General features: G+C 41.6%; 1 protein-coding gene across 3 annotated transcripts; it reads right to left on the reverse strand.

The window, feature by feature from the left end:
- Positions 1–302: 302 nt before the first annotated feature.
- On the reverse strand, positions 303–15897 carry slc44a2 (solute carrier family 44 member 2 (CTL2 blood group)). 3 transcript variants are annotated; one of them, XM_037471570.2, is made up of 22 exons: positions 15621–15897; positions 9508–9556; positions 9328–9401; positions 8885–8969; positions 8710–8794; positions 8489–8608; positions 8337–8397; positions 8115–8241; positions 7285–7368; positions 6870–6982; positions 6650–6781; positions 6462–6561; positions 6042–6134; positions 5580–5664; positions 5182–5444; positions 4941–5035; positions 4332–4435; positions 4177–4250; positions 4009–4079; positions 3806–3894; positions 3631–3715; positions 303–1103 (listed from the first exon to the last, which is right to left on the reverse strand). In XM_037471570.2, exons 1-22 carry the CDS (start codon positions 15655–15657, stop codon positions 994–996), a joined length of 2136 nt encoding a protein of 711 aa, XP_037327467.1. In that variant the 5' UTR covers positions 15658–15897; the 3' UTR covers positions 303–993. The 3 variants fall into 3 exon arrangements, with proteins under 3 accessions (XP_037327467.1, XP_037327465.2, XP_037327466.2); XM_037471568.2 differs by lacking the exon at positions 303–1103 and adding an exon at positions 1988–3379 and having other exon boundaries at positions 15621–15889; XM_037471569.2 differs by lacking the exons at positions 303–1103; positions 15621–15897 and adding exons at positions 1988–3379; positions 10958–11065.
- Between the last annotated feature and the right edge of the window lie 623 nt (positions 15898–16520).

A 16520-nucleotide genomic window follows, 5' to 3' on the forward strand; every position in this document is an offset into this window, starting at 1 on the left:
AGCTGGACAAATATGTGTCCAGGTATGGCAATTCTAAACTAACTAAACATAACTATTCTGTTCAGTGATATAGGACGTATATATACGTTATGTTTGTTAATGTATGAGCTTCAAATAGGACGACGCTGCTTTAACAGGTGGATCAAATATATTTAGGCTAATGTTCCTATACTTCAAAAGACATTCCCTTAGAAAAAGTGTAACGTTTATAAAAAGCTGTTATATGTCATGATTAGCTAAATTGACCAACAATAATCCACGTTGCTGAAGCCTGAACAGAGAAGCAGCAGAAAGTTTGGTTGTTCTTATTTGGCAAGACAAGCTTTTATTGTTTATCGTTTCCAACAAAGTTAAAAGAAATGTACAACTTAAAACTTACTTAGAAACTCAATGTATGCACATTGATCATGTTTCATTTATTTGGAGTAAGAACAAAAAAAAGAACACGTTATAAAAAAACGACAACCAAGTTAAAATTTGTAATCTCTTAAGGCTTTGAGTAACAAACACTCTGTATTGCGTGTAATTTAGCAACTTTGGTTTTGAGAGCACATTTCAAAGTGCAAGATAATAAGTTAAACTGACATCCAGCTTAAGTTATGTATTAACAGGCTACATTCAAATAAACTTGAAATCCTATTAAAATAGAATGAACTCTTCAAAGCTTTCATGTAAATTACATGACAGAATACAACAAAAACAATGCCAGAAAGATTAAACAATATTTTCAGGCAACCTGTTGCTTAAATTAACTCCATGTATCGTCTGTAAATCCACCTAACATATTCCTTCAGACACAAAAAATAATAAGGCTTAAGGCGTTGTCACAAAATACAAAAAAAATGAATAAAATGCAGTTAATATAATTAAGCTCATTTGACAGCGTAACACAGACATACTTGTACCAACAAAGGAAATGGCACTGTAATCTTTCTTGTTCCCTTTACACCAACACAAACGCACACACACACGCACACACTAACACACACACACTTAATCCACAGACTTGGCTTGTTCATTGGACTTCTTTAGGAGGCTGAGCAGGTTCTGGGACATGAAATACGGCCTCTCTGCTGACCCATCGTTGCGCTCCAGATCCTCCACTGTGACACAGACAGAAGCAGTTGAGGACATTTTACCAAAAGCACACCAACACTATTCTCATATTCATGCATTGTCTCTCTTTAACATGTTTTGCCTTTCAGCTGAAGAAGAATTCAAAGAGTACTCTTTTAAATTCCCCTCCCTGCGAGAGACAGTTAAAGAGTCACTTGAAGGAGTATCTTACCTCCAAAACCATCATCTGTACATCAATTACTCACCCTGTGAATTTGCTTGAAGGTGAACCATGAATCAAGTAAATTGGGGACGCTTTTAAAAACAACAAAACTATTTTTGATTCCCTGTTGGCAGTGGTGCAAGAAAAGGGCTTTCTTACTAGTTTAATGTAACAAGGAGTTCAAAAATAACTCTTTTTTTTGGGCTGTAGAGTTTTCTTCTAGCATTTATGCGCAAAGCCGTGTTGTGTTGTTGAAATTACGCCGGCCCTATAGGGTGCAGTCAGAAGAGAGCTCCACCCACCCCCATCCTGGAGGTTAAACCTCTACAGGCCTGCAAACACCTATAACATTTCAAGTGGTGTCAGGTTGCTCTTTAACTGAGGTAAATACTCTAATACTCTAATTCAGTTTTTCCAAAGATGATTCCAAAATATGATAAATGTACCAGAGGCAGAGGTATAGATTGATCTTAACGTTTTAACCTTAATTTGTCCAATTCTCTTCCTGTCCTCAGATCTAAGAAACCCGCCTTTGAAAAGGCGCAGATGAAAAATATTGCAACTTTTTATTTATGGGCAGATTTTTTTTCTCAAATTACATTAACATGTAAAAATAGTCCTGGCTCATTTTGTGGACATAAAAACTCACCTGTCTCCAAACGGCAGACCCCTTCAAACCCACATGTTCAGCCATAACAGCACTACTGATTAATTACAATCACCTTTAATCAAGATTTACATCCAATAAATATGGAATGTCATCAGTAAATTCATTGAAAACCCAACTTACATCTTCACAAGGTGACAAACACAAAAAACGGTACAAAAGCAACCAGAGGATTGAGATGTTAGTTGAGGGCATTCAGAAGGCCATGTCAAAACCATGCAGCACTTAGATAGAGAGACAGAGAGAGGACAGGGGCACAGCGAGGCGGGTTGGATCAGTTAACCACTGGGACGGGGGGTCCGCAGAGAGGTCGCGGCGTTTGCGTCATGGCGACACAATCGCAGCACTTACGCCAGTCCGAAATACCAAGGCAAGTAGGTGGCAATACAGTACGTGGGATCCCATCGAGGGTCACTACGAGACTGAAGCCAACGGAAATACATAACAGACGTACAATGCTGCAGCTATATAGTTCCATAGGAAGAAAAAAAATCCAATATTCATACATTATATCAAATATGTGTAACATTTTGGCGTCGGCTGGTATTATTGTAAACAGTGAAAAGAGATTCACTATTGATTGAGATGTGTGTGTTTTGACTGTAAACACGGTTTTGTAGTGCATTAGTCAACCAGATTAAGACAACAAACATAAGTCACAGCAATCAGGCACAGGTTCAGCACTCACAATGTTCTACAGATCGCCACAATATAAAAACCAACACTGTTCTAAAACCAACACAAGAGAGCTTTTTTGTTTTTCAAGCTACAGAGATGCACTGGGCTTTTGACCTGCTTTGACCTTCGCACATGGACAACGACCCTCTCCAGCCAGACGCGGCAGCTCTCACACAGCAGGGCCCTCTCATATGTAAGCTTCACCTAAGTCGTAGAAACATTTCCATCCTTCCTGTGAGGTTTACCAAGCCTCATTTCTCAGCCTTTCGTTGCTGGGGACTTCTACTCTTGTGACGCAGTGGGAGGATTTTCTTCCAAAGATTCCTCTTTCTTTTCAGCAGTCTTCTCTTTCTCCACCTCTTCTTTCCCTTCCTCTTCCTTCTCCTCCTGTTTCAACTCCTGCTGTTCCACCTCTTCTTTCTTCTCGGCGTCTTCTCTCTGCTCAGACTCCTCCCCCTGAATTACTTTCTGTTCTTCTTTTTTCTCCTCTTCAGCGTCGGCCTGCAGAGGCTGCTGCTCCTCGTTGTCCTGCTTCAGCACGGTCTGCTGCTTCAGTTGTATCTGTCCGTCTTCTTGCTGCTGAAGAGGAGTCTCCTCCTCCAGCTTCACCTCGTCCGCTTGCCTTGCGGAATCCCCCTGATCGACACCATCGTGGTCTTCCTCCATCGTCTTGGTTTTGGAGAGGATTTCGTGCAGCTCGGGGGACATGAAGTAAGGCCTTTCAGACGAGCCGTCGTTTCTCTCCAAGTCCTCACCTTTTGTGTGTGTGTGTGTTGGGGGATGCGTGTTTTTCGTGTTTTGAATTGGGTTAATGGAAAAATCAGGGGGAAAATTGAAACGTAAAAATAAAGGGAATGTGTGGAAATGAAGAAAAGTAAAACAGAAGGGAAGAGAAGTCAGCAACATGGCAGGAAGAAGAAACCAGCATTTCAGCTCGATACAGTTGTATGAAGTGCTTGAAAGCAGGAAGACGAGAGGAGGTTATGCTGAATGCAAAGTTACTCACAGAAGCAGAGGAACAGCGTGTCCACACACATGGCGTACACGCTGAAGAAGCCGTGGGCGATGAGGTACGATCCCACTACCAGCGTCTAGGGGAAGAAAATAACATTCATCAAGGACTGCTGTGGCATCGAAGCCCACAGGCGAGCTAAAAAAGGATCCATGTAACTGCCTCTCACCAGTATTGGCACCCAATAGTAGTTCAGGGACGGGGCCGCCTCCTCTATCGCTCTGATTCTCCCAGAGAAGAAGAAGAAAGAGAAGATGCCTGTGTGGAGAAGAGAATGTGTGTTTGTGTGTATTTTAACTTAATAATCCAGACAGATCTCTCTACAAAGTAAACAACGGACACGTTTTGTTCTAAAAATAACTGCGCTCCTACCAACGATTCCAACAATGAGGAGCTTTCCGAGAAACAGCAGGAAGTCAGTCACTTTATCTAAAACAGCCACCCTGTGTTAAAATGGGCACAGCAGAGAATGCCGACATTAAACATTAATCAAATGCTGGTAGGATTGAAGTTGTGGACAGTAATGCAATGAAATCCCACCTGATAATGTTCCTCATCAGAAGGAAAAAGGCGTCTCTGGCGGAGGGACAGAAACTTTTTCCATAGATGGCAATCTGGAGGAAAAAGCCCAAACTTTAAAAACCTGAGCAGAGCTGACATCTCTCACACAGCTGTGTGGTGTTGGAAGGACTCACCATGATGTAGGCATTCCTGTTAAGAAACTTGATGCACTTCTCCAGACACCAGAAGCAGCACTTCATGCAGCTTAGCAGGAACTTGGCAAACTTATTCTGAGCACCTGAGGGGATGAGAGCAGGAATTCAGCCGTGGATTAGATGTTATTATGACATTTGGTTTTACACGTGCATCCAAGCACAATCAGGTTTCAAGACACACATTCAACAACAATATTATAAATGCAAAAGAAACAGTTCACCCCCAAAATGAATAGACGCAGATGTTTATATTAAATGCAAAAGAGTGATGGGCATTATTTAATGGATCCATTATTCCCACATGAAACTGCTTACTGGACAGGGTTTCCAGAGAGGGTTTGATGTTTTAAACCTATTTTTTGTTCTTTGAGCACCACATGCAGTGGGCCATTTAGTTCCAGTATATTGCTGTACACATCTCTACAAACAGTACATGCTGTACTAGGCAACTCACATCGAAACAATCCGACTGATAAGGATAAGGAGGTACGGATAAATATGTGTATTTTTGAAAACTGGGGTAAACTCCCTTTAACACAGTCTCTGATCCATGTATGATAATGGTGATGATTAGTTAAATGTTCTCACCTTTCAACTTGTGATCCAAGTATTCGAGAAGGACCCTGATGACCTGGACCATGGACAAGATCAGAGAGCCAAAAGCCAGGGAGCCTGTGTGGTATCTGGACACCAGGAGGGAATAGAAGCCAAGCGTCAGCATTAAAAACAAAAACCTTGTATATATTTTGTATAAAACCAGCAGTTCGCAAATACATACAAGTGGACAGATTGCGCACACAAATACGATAATAGAAATGAAGCCGCTAACCGAAGGGCCCGACCGAGTGAGGAGAAGATGGGGAAGGCGGGGATATCATTGGGCTTCTTGAAGGCCCAGTAATATGAGGCGAAGGCCCCGGCCAGAGTGACCTGGCCCAGGGCCGTCACAAAGTTGGCGCACCAGAAGAAGAGAAAGACGTTGTAGAACTGGAACAGGATGAGGTATTTGTGGTAGAGGGTCTCCCCACCATAGAAGGCAAACAGGCACTCTGCATCAGGACACTGAGCTGAAATGTTGGAAATGTTGAAAGTCTGGAGAGAGAGAGAGAGAGAGAGACCACAAAACTGTGACACAGGGTGTGAAATTTCTGCCTTACTATTTTTTTTATTTTTTTATTATTACAGTATATTTTGCCTTTCTTGTGGCGGTGACATTCAAAAGCGTACCTTGGGGTTGCAGGTCTCTCTTGCGTACTCACACTCAGAGGTGTTGAACACTTTGTACACCTGCTCGTTGGAGGTGGACAAGAAACTGGTCAGAGCAGTCAAGGAGGTTTAGTCAACACAGGGAGGATGTCTCACAGTCAAGAGAAATCTGCATCAATCTACGCAAAATATCTTTGGCTAATAACAAGATAGAAAACAATTTCAACATTTTTGAAAAGTAAATAACATAGGGTTTAGAGGGATTTATCATTACAACAGCTCTTTTCTCTTATTTTATATTTTATCTACCGTCATTTGATGAAACATTTATTACTAAAAGTTTCTTCTTTCTTTTCTTTTAACACAAAATATTGTGTATATACAAGATATTATAGGAATTGGAATTATGAAAAAACCACTGCATGTAAATCAGTAAATTGTACAGTAAAAACTGAAAAGGATTGTGACACATGGGAAGGATACACAGCTGTGATGGCCCAATAAGCAATCACCACGGCGAGGAGGGCAAAGGTCAGCAGGGGGTAAAACAGCGATGACATCACGTGACCAACAGCTCTGAAACGAGGAGGAAATCAATTCTTGTAACTAAGAGCAACCCCTTTTCTAAAATTAATTAGGAAACATCCACTTCTTCTTTTCTCGTTTTTCTTGCCGTGCGCAGCGACTTAACCACATCCACCCGGCCTTTTGAAGTGCGGGAGGAAACTGTTTCAATATAAAAGGGCTCTTGGTAGATTCCCCCAGTGGCCTTTTTGTTTGCGCCCTTGAAAGGTGGACTTGCAGGGTTCTGATTGGAACTATCACACCATTGAAGTGAAGAGAACTGTCATATTTCCTCTCTTGTGTACCTTTAAGAGTCCGACACGGCCGGCTCAGACTCACCTGCTGGCCTCTTTGATGAGGGCGATGGCAATCATGATTCTCTTCCGGAGGAAGATGAGCAGCAGGATGACAACGACCTCCACAATAGCCAGGATGATCACTGCAAAACAGTGTTAGATCCTTTTTATTAGAAAAGGGTTCGTAAACACTTCAAACAGAGATGTGCTAAAGACTTAACGTGTGCATACTGAAGGCCAGCCAGGTCTGTCTGATCTGCAGGTAGACAGAGAAGTCCGTCTGCAGGCCCAGGTCACGGATGGTGACGTCAGAGCCCGGCTCTCCCTTCAGACTCGCAAACTCCATGTAACAGTGGAAGATGCCTTATGGTAGAAGAACATCCATTATTGTTACGTTTTTTCATTTAAAAAAATTAAATTAAATTGGATAACCTGTAGGATTAGGATTTACCATATCCGATGACCAAAATGACCAAAACGATCATGACCCAGACCATGATGCCAGCCAAGAACCGCAGCAGGACGATGAAAATCAAGCTCACAACCATGGCGATCACCAGCCCACTGCAGGAGGGGACACATCCAACGTTGTAACATGGTGAGTGGCAACAACACAGTTTCTAAGCAATTTTGCCAGGGAGCTTGACAGTTGCAGTCAGGAATGCTTTGTGGTAAAATAATAATCAATAGCTTTTAGTCAGAATCGAACACTCTGATGGAAACAACCTTAAGAGCCTTGATAACTGTTTTGACAGCTACAGAAATCAGCTGACTGAATCCGTTCAGTGGGTGTACAAAATAGTAAATAGGTAATGAAGAAAAAAACATTATTTTTTTGAAAAACATTTTCTACAAAGTGGACTTACAGTAAAATCCAGTGCCAGGACTGAGTGTAGTCCTCAAAGATTCTCATGGCCACCTGGCGAGCCTCAACAACCACATTCGATTTCCTGTAAAATGGAAATTCATTCAAATAACCATTTCGCAAAATTAACCTTGTAGACATCTGCAGAAAAAAATACTTTATTTACATCAGTTTGTAAAAAAAAAAGCTAAAAGCTTTGTAAAATCAATGGAACAATTAAAACGGAAGGGATAGGTTGTTATATAATTTGTATTGAACACACTGAAGTAACATTGCTGTATTATAGTAGTTAAATTAATTTAGCCAGGGAGCTTTGGGGCTTTGTAACGTTAAATAATAAATGTTATATACAGTCGTAACTTTAGAATGTAATTATTATATAATGAACTCATCAGGCTTCTCATGACACATTAAGATGACAATTGCATTCATGATAATTTGACTCCAGCTGCTGTCTACAGCAAGAAAACAACAGAACAGCTTGTAACACACATCATCTTGATAAATAACATCCAGGGAGCATTGCAACGGCCCCCAGCGGGAATCACGAGGGTAGAAAACACAGACATAAAGACCCCCCAGGGACCACACTAATAGAGCAGAACCAAAGCAGGTGTACGATGTACCAGACACACACGTACGGACAGAATGAGAGCCGAAGGAGCTTTAAGTAGCCCTTCAATCACTGAGATGTGACACGCCTGCAGTCAGCTGACACAGCGTGGCAACACTCGTTAGAGATGAATAATCGTTCCAATTATTAAAGGGATCAAGTGGCTCTTATAATACCCACGTAGAGTCTGTAAGTTGCCGTACAGCGACGGGACTCACTTGGATGCCTCCAGCACGTCTGTGGCGTTGATATTGAAGCCCTGTCCGGCATCGAACGTGGTCTCGTTGCCCACCACCACGACGCCACCTTTCAATGTTCCCAAGGCCGGAAGGCAGCGGCGCGTGACTGTGGAGGGAGGACATGATCCGTTTGTGTACATACCTTTTAAACATTGTCACATGCAGGCAAAGTGAGGCGCGAAGAATAAGCTTCTCACTCACAGGCTTTGCTTGGCATCAGCATGGCAGGACACAAGCCCTCTTTCAGGATCTCGGGAGGACTCTGAATCAAGTGAAACGGCCTTCAATATTTCACATATTTTGCTCATTCATCAATTTAAGCTTGTATATAATGTGAATAATCAAATTATTACCAATTTAGCAAAGTTCACTCCGTCCTTACAGTATTGCTGGAAGTATTCACGGTCTTCTTTGCTGCCTAACTTGGCTTTCACCAACGTCAGATGCCTGTCAGGGCAGCTCTCCACACATAACTGGACCCAAAGAACACAGTTCAGATACAGTCATGACACTTAGTGAGGAGGGAGAAAAATGTGGCAATGAACATAAAATACAAACAGATATTGCTTCTGACCTGTGTGGTGGGGCACTGGAACTCCAGCAGCACCAGAGGGCTGGCACATTTCAGGATATTAAAGTAGAACAGAAGAGGCTTCTTCCTGTAAAACAAATCTATTATTAACACAAATTATGGTCTCAAATGAAAGGTTTCAGAGTACAGTGAAACTGAACACATTACATAGACTTACTCCAGAGGGGTCCCGGCTTGTCCGCAGAACTGTCCCCTGCTGTCCGTGGGATAGATCACTTTTCTGGGGTCACCCTGAGACCAGGCTGCCCGGAGAACCAAAGGTGACCACATTACATCAAATGACAAAAACATTCTGACTGGAAAAGTGGCACATGTGGCTGCAGTCAGGTCTTCCTAATAATACTAAATCAAACTAAAATGTTCAAAATCAAGTATATGAACGATCATCTTTTAAATGCAACCCCCATCCATGAAAAAAGGTTGCATTCTGGGAAAGCCTCTTGAATATACGCTTTACATAATTCGTAAAAATGGCATGATAGCCAAAACAAATTGGTGAAGGAGAGTTGTGAGACACGTTTTAATATAGAGGGTCTTAAACAGATAATTTACACAGTGTCCATACGATGAAACAGTTTATATGGTAGTGTTATCTCTTACCGATGATACCGACAGCAAAGTAACCCAACAAGGCCAAGATGAAGAGAATGCAGCACAGAACATCTGTGCAGCCCCTGAGGAGAGGAGAGGAAGAGGCAGAGTACATTTATTTGGGTCTTGCTGCTTGGGTCCTGCTGCATCAAATTGAATTGTTATTTGTGAGTGAAAAAGACATCTCACCTGTTGTGAAGCGGCCCTTTGAAGTTGGGGTCAAACTTCCTGGACTCCCCTGTTGATAGAAACAGACAACATGCTTGTTGATTTCTCAGACTAGGAATTGAATTTGAAACATTAAGGGCACTTTCCCGTAAAGTAAAAATACATGTGTGGTAATTAAATAAATGTAGTTATGTCAGTTAACTTTTTAACACAGTATTGGAATTCCCCCGTTGTATACCGACATTGAAATGAATATGACAGTAGAAATGGATACGTATCTATTTCAATTCCACTAAATGATAACAATAATAGAATAAAAACCCATAGCTGTCAATGGTCTTTGTCATTTGACTAGTATATTTTTTATATACATATATCTAAAATAAAATACACTAATATGTAAACAAATAAAATTTTAAAATAACTTCTGGAGAATATGAGCACCTTCTAATAGAGTAAGTATTTTTTTGTACGAATTACTATGGCTACTTATGGCTCAAATAATATGGATATGCTCCTGTCTAATCTTCATTTGTTGGGATCAAAAATAAAGGTTCCTCATGCAACAACATTCTTTAATGGTTTATTAACATGATTTGATGTCCCAGGACTTTATTTTACGGTAAGCTAAGTACTGTTACTATTAAATACATGTTCAATAGCTACTGAATCAGTACTTTTGAAGTGTTTATTGGGGCATGGTAGCTTTGGCAATATATACATGTATGATTGTTTCTAAACTGAGCTTCAAATCAATATCAGAAGCAAGTTATCAATCGACTTTTTGAATTGCCCTTTCTTGTTTCTTGTTCTTTTGAGTTGTACCATTTGTACCATTATGGTTGAAATGCACTTATTGTAAGTCGCTTTGGATAAAACCGTCAGCTAAATGACATGTAATCACTATCAGTATCTACAAAAGGGAAGGGCTCGAAGTGTGTGTGTTCTCCCATGTGTTCTCACAAACATCTCTCTTGGTAAGGGAGATACACATGAGAACAACAAACAAGACAAGACATCCTCAAGAACAAAAGGATTCCTCTACCCTGACTGCCGTGCCTAGCAACCCACAAAATGGCTCCCCGGCGACAGAGAGCTCCCCGTGGACAGCACCAGCCGCCATGGAAACACCTCGGAGCTGCATCAACCCAGCACAGTGAGCTCATCCTCCGGTTTAGTGTTACACCATGTCTTACGTTTTAACCAGGAAATAAGTTCTATAACGCACCCAGCTAACAATCTCCTGGAGACACACATATCCACGGAATACACTCTGCAGACACAGAGACCCACAACCAAAACGCATCGCTGTATTTGAGGTAATGTGCGACTTAAAGCAGCCCACCAAGCAATTATAGAGCATTAATCAAAGCAGGGGGGGTCTATTGGACAAGCTGGAGTGACATCAATGAAGAAAATCAATAGAACCTGAGTTCATCATAAACGCAGACGGGGCCGACTGTCACAGTACCTTGTCTCTCGTATTTTGTCATTCCGTCGTGTCTCAGTGTCTGTCTCTGACTCCGTGTGCTGTGTGCTCCTTCCTGTTAGAGATCTGAGTCCTCCAACCTCAAACTTGTCACTTCCTCATTTTCTGTGTATGAGATGTGCCTAACCCTCCTGTTCCCTCTATCTCTCTGCCATACCTCTCTTGGCTGTGATTTTGGGGCGACTTGGCAGAAAAAAACACAGCATTGCTGGGGGAATTAGAGAGAGGAGCAGCAGAGAGCGCCTGCGGCCGAAAAGGTGGCTACACGGCGTGGTCTGGAACAGTAACTTTGATACAGCCGTCTTCTCGGCTTCCTGTTTCTAACGTAAGCAGCGTTTTCCAATTCTGCGACCACATCCTCCCTCTGTCACCTTCAAATGTTACATCAGTAACTTGCTAAACAATAGAAACTGGGCTAACAGCAGGGTTTTTTGAAGTGGATTCTTGCATTTTTAGGACAATGATTTGGTTATGATGCTCAGTGTGTGTGTGACCCGTGCGAGGCGGAGTGCTGAGCTGTTCAACCGAGATAAGACCGTCCTACACCATCTCTGGTGACACATGGTCTGGCCAGCCCACGTTTGCTGCCATGTGACAGACTGACAGCATGCCAAAGCGTGAAATACAACCCTAACTATCGGCCTCACACACACACACATGTGCCTGTTACATACACACTGCTGGGTCGTTGCACATGCAAACTGGACCTAGTTCTTTCTTATAAACTGAGCTACTTTAGCCTGTATTGTATCCCAACAGAGGTGTATATCAACACAACTGGCTGCTTATTTACCTTCTTTCTTAGAAAGATGAGAGGATTGTTTATTGCACATACCCAGAGAGATTAAGAGAGAATATCAATCCCCAAATCGAATATATTTGGCAACATTCATGATTTATCAGGTGCGTTACATTTCATTATTTTTGATTGGAGATACTGTTTCAAATCAATTACCATTATATTATCTGTGGTGTTTCTATAATGTAATCTCTTACCAGGTTAAAAATGCTCAAATTTACTGATGATATCAATAAAATTATGCTGTCAATTGAGAATGTTATTGCCTACAGTTACGTAGAAGCCAATTTCTTGTTTTCAAATTTAATTAGATTTGGATTTTTGAGATATTTAACCATAAGAATTCTGGGCAAATGTGAAATTTCACCAGTGCCTACACGTTGCATCAACTAAAGGTGCAAAGGTTTTTAGTGTTCTGTTAGCAAATAGAACCAGGATTATAACTATTTAGTATTCATCTAGAAAGATGAAAGGGTTTGCTGATGCTTCTTACCCGCCCCACTGCCATCACTTTGTAGCTTTACACTTCCTAATTTGGATGATGGACATTGTAAGTAGATTTTCCATCAGCCTTTCCATGCATGGACCATCTGCTAATGTGAGGGACACAGCTCCATTAGAGCTGGACAAACAGCAGACTCTTTGACTGCTTTGTCCCATAAAACAATCTCTGATTGTGCTGCTCTAGGCTTAGACTGCCGGGGGACTTCTTAGGACACACCGAGCCCCTCTCTCACTCTCACTCTCTCCTCCCACAATCATCCATGCTTTATTAATGTACATCACTAATTAAGCTTCTTTCCGGGAGTTTTTTGTGCTTTCTCGCCTAGCAGGTCTCCGTGGATCATAGTTTCGTGCGGACCCCGGTTCTGACTCCTGGCTCATGGCTCTGCTGACACCTGCTGCTGCCATCATCATTACTTTAAATATGATTCATATTACTGTCATCAAAAACCAACATCTTTCTGCTCTCCCTCCCCACAGAAGCCTCTGTGGATGGTGGTTCGATCTGATGGAGGTTGTCCCTGCAGTGGTCCTGCCGTACACCTCTTCTGCTACTTGCAATTACTTGTATCATTTCAGTTAGAGAAATTGAATGTATTGTACATCTTTTACATTGTTGATTCTGTACACATGACATCCATTGCAGTCTGTCCATCCCGGGAGAGGGATCCCTCCTCTGACGTTCTCCCTAAGGTTTCTTCCCTTTTTTCCCCATTGAAGGGTTTTTTCATATTTTGGGGAGTTTTTCCTGTGCCGATGTGAGGGTTTCGGGACAGAGGATGTTGCATGTGTACAGACTGTAAAGCCCTCTGAGGCAAATTTGTAATTTGCGATTTTGGGCTATACAAAATAAAATGAATTGAATTGAATTGAATTGCAGGAAAAGCATTCCAGCACAATTGTTGTGCACAAATGCTGCCAAATGTCTGGTATATTGTCTTATCTATAATTGTTAAATGAATGGGATTGTTGTTCTCTGGTGTCAGTCTCAGTAGATAGCAACCTTAGGAGATTTATTTTTTTAAGAGGTGTAAATCATGCTGATGTCTCTATTTTTCTCTATGGGTGGCCTGTGGTTTTGATGGTGAAAACTTGCAAGGCCTGCCAGACAATCTCGGTCTCAATTCAGGTCCACGTAAGGTTCAAGACGTCTGCCCAACCTTACTGATGTGATCGCTATTTAGTAAAATACTTAATAAAAATGGAAAATATACAAATGTAAATGCTGAAAGTGGAATAATACCATAAAGTATCTGCTTCTGCTGACGACATGCTTTGCGTCTCTAGTGTGTGTGTTGTGGGAAGTGATGATGTCATGACTGGTGTGATTCGCTAATGGGCCCAGGGGGGCTATCATATGAACCCTACCCTGGCTGCCCTAATGGGTTTAGCGGCTACCGTGGTTGGTTGCGTGCGTGTGAGAGTGTGTAAGTGTGCGTGCGTTCAGACTGCACATGCAAGGGGATATTATGAATACACACTGCTGAAAAAAGTAAAAATACTAAAAAATGAATGCACATCAGGATAATTTTGTTATGAGGTGCTGATCACTGGAAGCAGGAAATAAAAGAAAAAGGCTTTTCACATCTTTTGTTGCGATGGGAAGGCCTTCTTCAAGATGGACAAAATAGTTGAGGGCCCTTTTGGATTCCTAGTTGGAGCCTGTAGATGGTGATGGTTAATATTTGGGATTCACAGAAACATCTGCATGAACTACTGTTCACCGTTAAGCGCTGTATTTAGCAGCTGTTACTGCTTTTAAAAACTCCTCTTTGTCAAATGTTAGTCAGGTCTTCGGCATACTTATTCATCTAAGGAGGAAACACTAACTTCTATTTAAAGTCCATTTTCTGGTGTTGATTAATACGTGACAATCAGGTGCTCAGAATACTATACACAGAGAAACTTCTGGGATCAACAGTTTGTCAGATTCCCCCGCACCAACAATTGAAATGAGACGGCATTGTGAAACATTTAGCAGCAGTGTCTCTGCATGTGTGTACATACAGTGTGTGTATGATTGTGTCTGCTGAGGGGGTAGAGCAGGCAAGGCTAAACACAGCCCAGCCTTTGCAGGCTGCAGCCTGCCGGCCTGCAAGCACGCCGGCCTTGAGACAGGGGGAGTCTAGTAGCAACTGTGGGCAACCGGGGATTGACTCACAGGTCCAACAGTGCTGATAAAAAAAAACTGCTGTTAAGATTACTGGCGAGCTGGAATGTGCATTGTGTGTTTGCATCATATAAAACCTTTATCATGGCTTTAAAGGGACCGTCGTTTTGTGACCTTTCAGCCTTCGTGGGGGGAGGAGAGGCGAAGAAAACAGAGTTGATGTGCTGAACAGGATATGCTCTGCAGTGGGAGCTTCATGGATCCACTGGAAGGAAGAGCACTTAGCATTGGGGTGTGGGCTGTCGGGTTTATCTTACATTGTGAAAGAAGGAACGGCTTGACAATCTGAAAACTTTAGTGCTGTCTTCCTATTAAATTCCAGCGTGGAGGCTGCGGTTTGCTGTGGGCCCTTCTCATGTAACAACACATCGGCAAAGGGTATTAAAGCAAGAATGACGCTGGTTGCAAAAACCTCATGACTCAACAGTAGTCCGGCACAGATAAAAGACGGCCGCTGCTGTGGGTCACTAAGATGAGAAAATGCATAGCTAACACGCATTACAATTGGCAATGAGTAATGTCTCTGGGAGCTGTTGAGGATAAATTTGCCATCACATGTTCATGCAAAAAAAGCCGTTGACAAGATCCATCAACATGTGAGAACTAGATACATTTCTTACAAAAATAGCTATATAATATCAATATAAAGAGAAAACACAATCTACCTGGGCTACTTGAGGGTGTGTTCCTGCAGTAAAGAATACACTAAAGCTAATTTAATCAGAGCATAAGACAAGCCTAGTTTTTTAAAAAGCAACCTACTTTTTCTTATTGCTTGGGATTTTTCAGAGATAGTAAGTCATATACCAACAATAATAATAGTATATATTATTTAATACTCGGTGGATGTGTCTAGTTTGGTATCATTGGAGGCTTCGCAGTACGGGCTGTTAAAATACGGCAAATTAGCCAAAAACCACCAGCTAATTTGCAGCATGACGCTTTCATCCATGTGTATAGACAAAGGACAAATTCAAGACTAATAGTTCGATGAACATTTTATGAGATTAAACATAAGAACTTCTCTGAAAAATAAGCCGGGAGTGGAGGATGAGGACGACTTCTGCATGAGGTCCACACCCATCCATCCCCTGCAGTCATTGTTTCCATTTCTTCGCCTGCTAAGTGGAAATAAAAGATCGAAGAGAAAACTGTGATATGAACCCCTTTACCGTATTTTGGGTCCGGTTTTTTTTCGTCCAGCTCCATTTTCACACACTGCTTGGCTCCTCGCGGCTGATCAGACGTTAGACAGGACAGTTACCATGGAAATACCGAGGGAAAATCATCAATAACAGTGGTCTAGCGCTTCAGCTACATACAGAGAGAGAGAGAGAGAGAGAGACCATCCCAAACCAAACGGTACCACAGTGCATTCCAGCCTGGCGGAAAAGAAAAGCAGCCAATTGGAGAGCAGAACCTGGTGACGAACAGATGCCACAGCCAATCAGAGCGCGTCAGCATAGAACCAAACAATTTTCCTTGCCTTTACTTTATTGGAATGTGCAGAGAGAATCGATACACACTACATTTGTGGGTAATAAACATAATTCATTTATAAAAACTGTTGACTACTTTCCTATCTAAAATAAGATTAAATTCAAATTAGACAGTGTTTAAATACAATCTTATTTCAACACAATGTGTGTGATTGTGTGAGACAAAGTACACCCAATAAATAAAAGTGAAAGGAATTACTAAACAATTAAGTACAATTATGAGCTTTTCAGATAGATACACCAATCAGTGATCAGTGTAAAATGTTTGTTACATTTTATTTTTCTATAAAAATAATTAAGAATTTTTCCTAGCAGATCAACAAAAGAGCAAAGTAAGGAGAGACTTTAACATGCATATTTTAAATAACTTGGCTGGATGGTGAACCGTGACTGTTTGCCCTGCCACACCTCTGGCCGCAAGGTGTCTGGCATGTCGGTAATAATTTAAAGGTTTCTTAATAGGACCATCAGAGCACCTTAGGCGTCTAAGGTATCACTGACTGAGTCAAACAGACCATTACATTGCATACATGTTACCAAGCTTCCAGGGAACATGTTTCCAGGGAAAATCAA

Source organism: Pungitius pungitius, chromosome 9 (genome assembly GCF_949316345.1).
Source record: "Pungitius pungitius chromosome 9, fPunPun2.1, whole genome shotgun sequence".
NCBI classification, from domain to species: Eukaryota; Metazoa; Chordata; class Actinopteri; order Perciformes; family Gasterosteidae; genus Pungitius; species Pungitius pungitius.

Excerpts from the sequence above, each read along its gene's own strand:
- slc44a2 (XM_037471568.2), bottom strand. The coding sequence starts at position 15,657 with ATGGAGCTGGACGAAAAAAAACCGGACCCAAAATACG. Across the intron at positions 8,609-8,709 it reads TCCAGTGCCCCACCACACAG|TTATGTGTGGAGAGCTGCCC; the intron begins GTCAGAAGCAAT and ends CTTTGGGTCCAG. Across the intron at positions 5,036-5,181 it reads TCACTCGGTCGGGCCCTTCG|ATACCACACAGGCTCCCTGG; the intron begins GTTAGCGGCTTC and ends CCTGGTGTCCAG.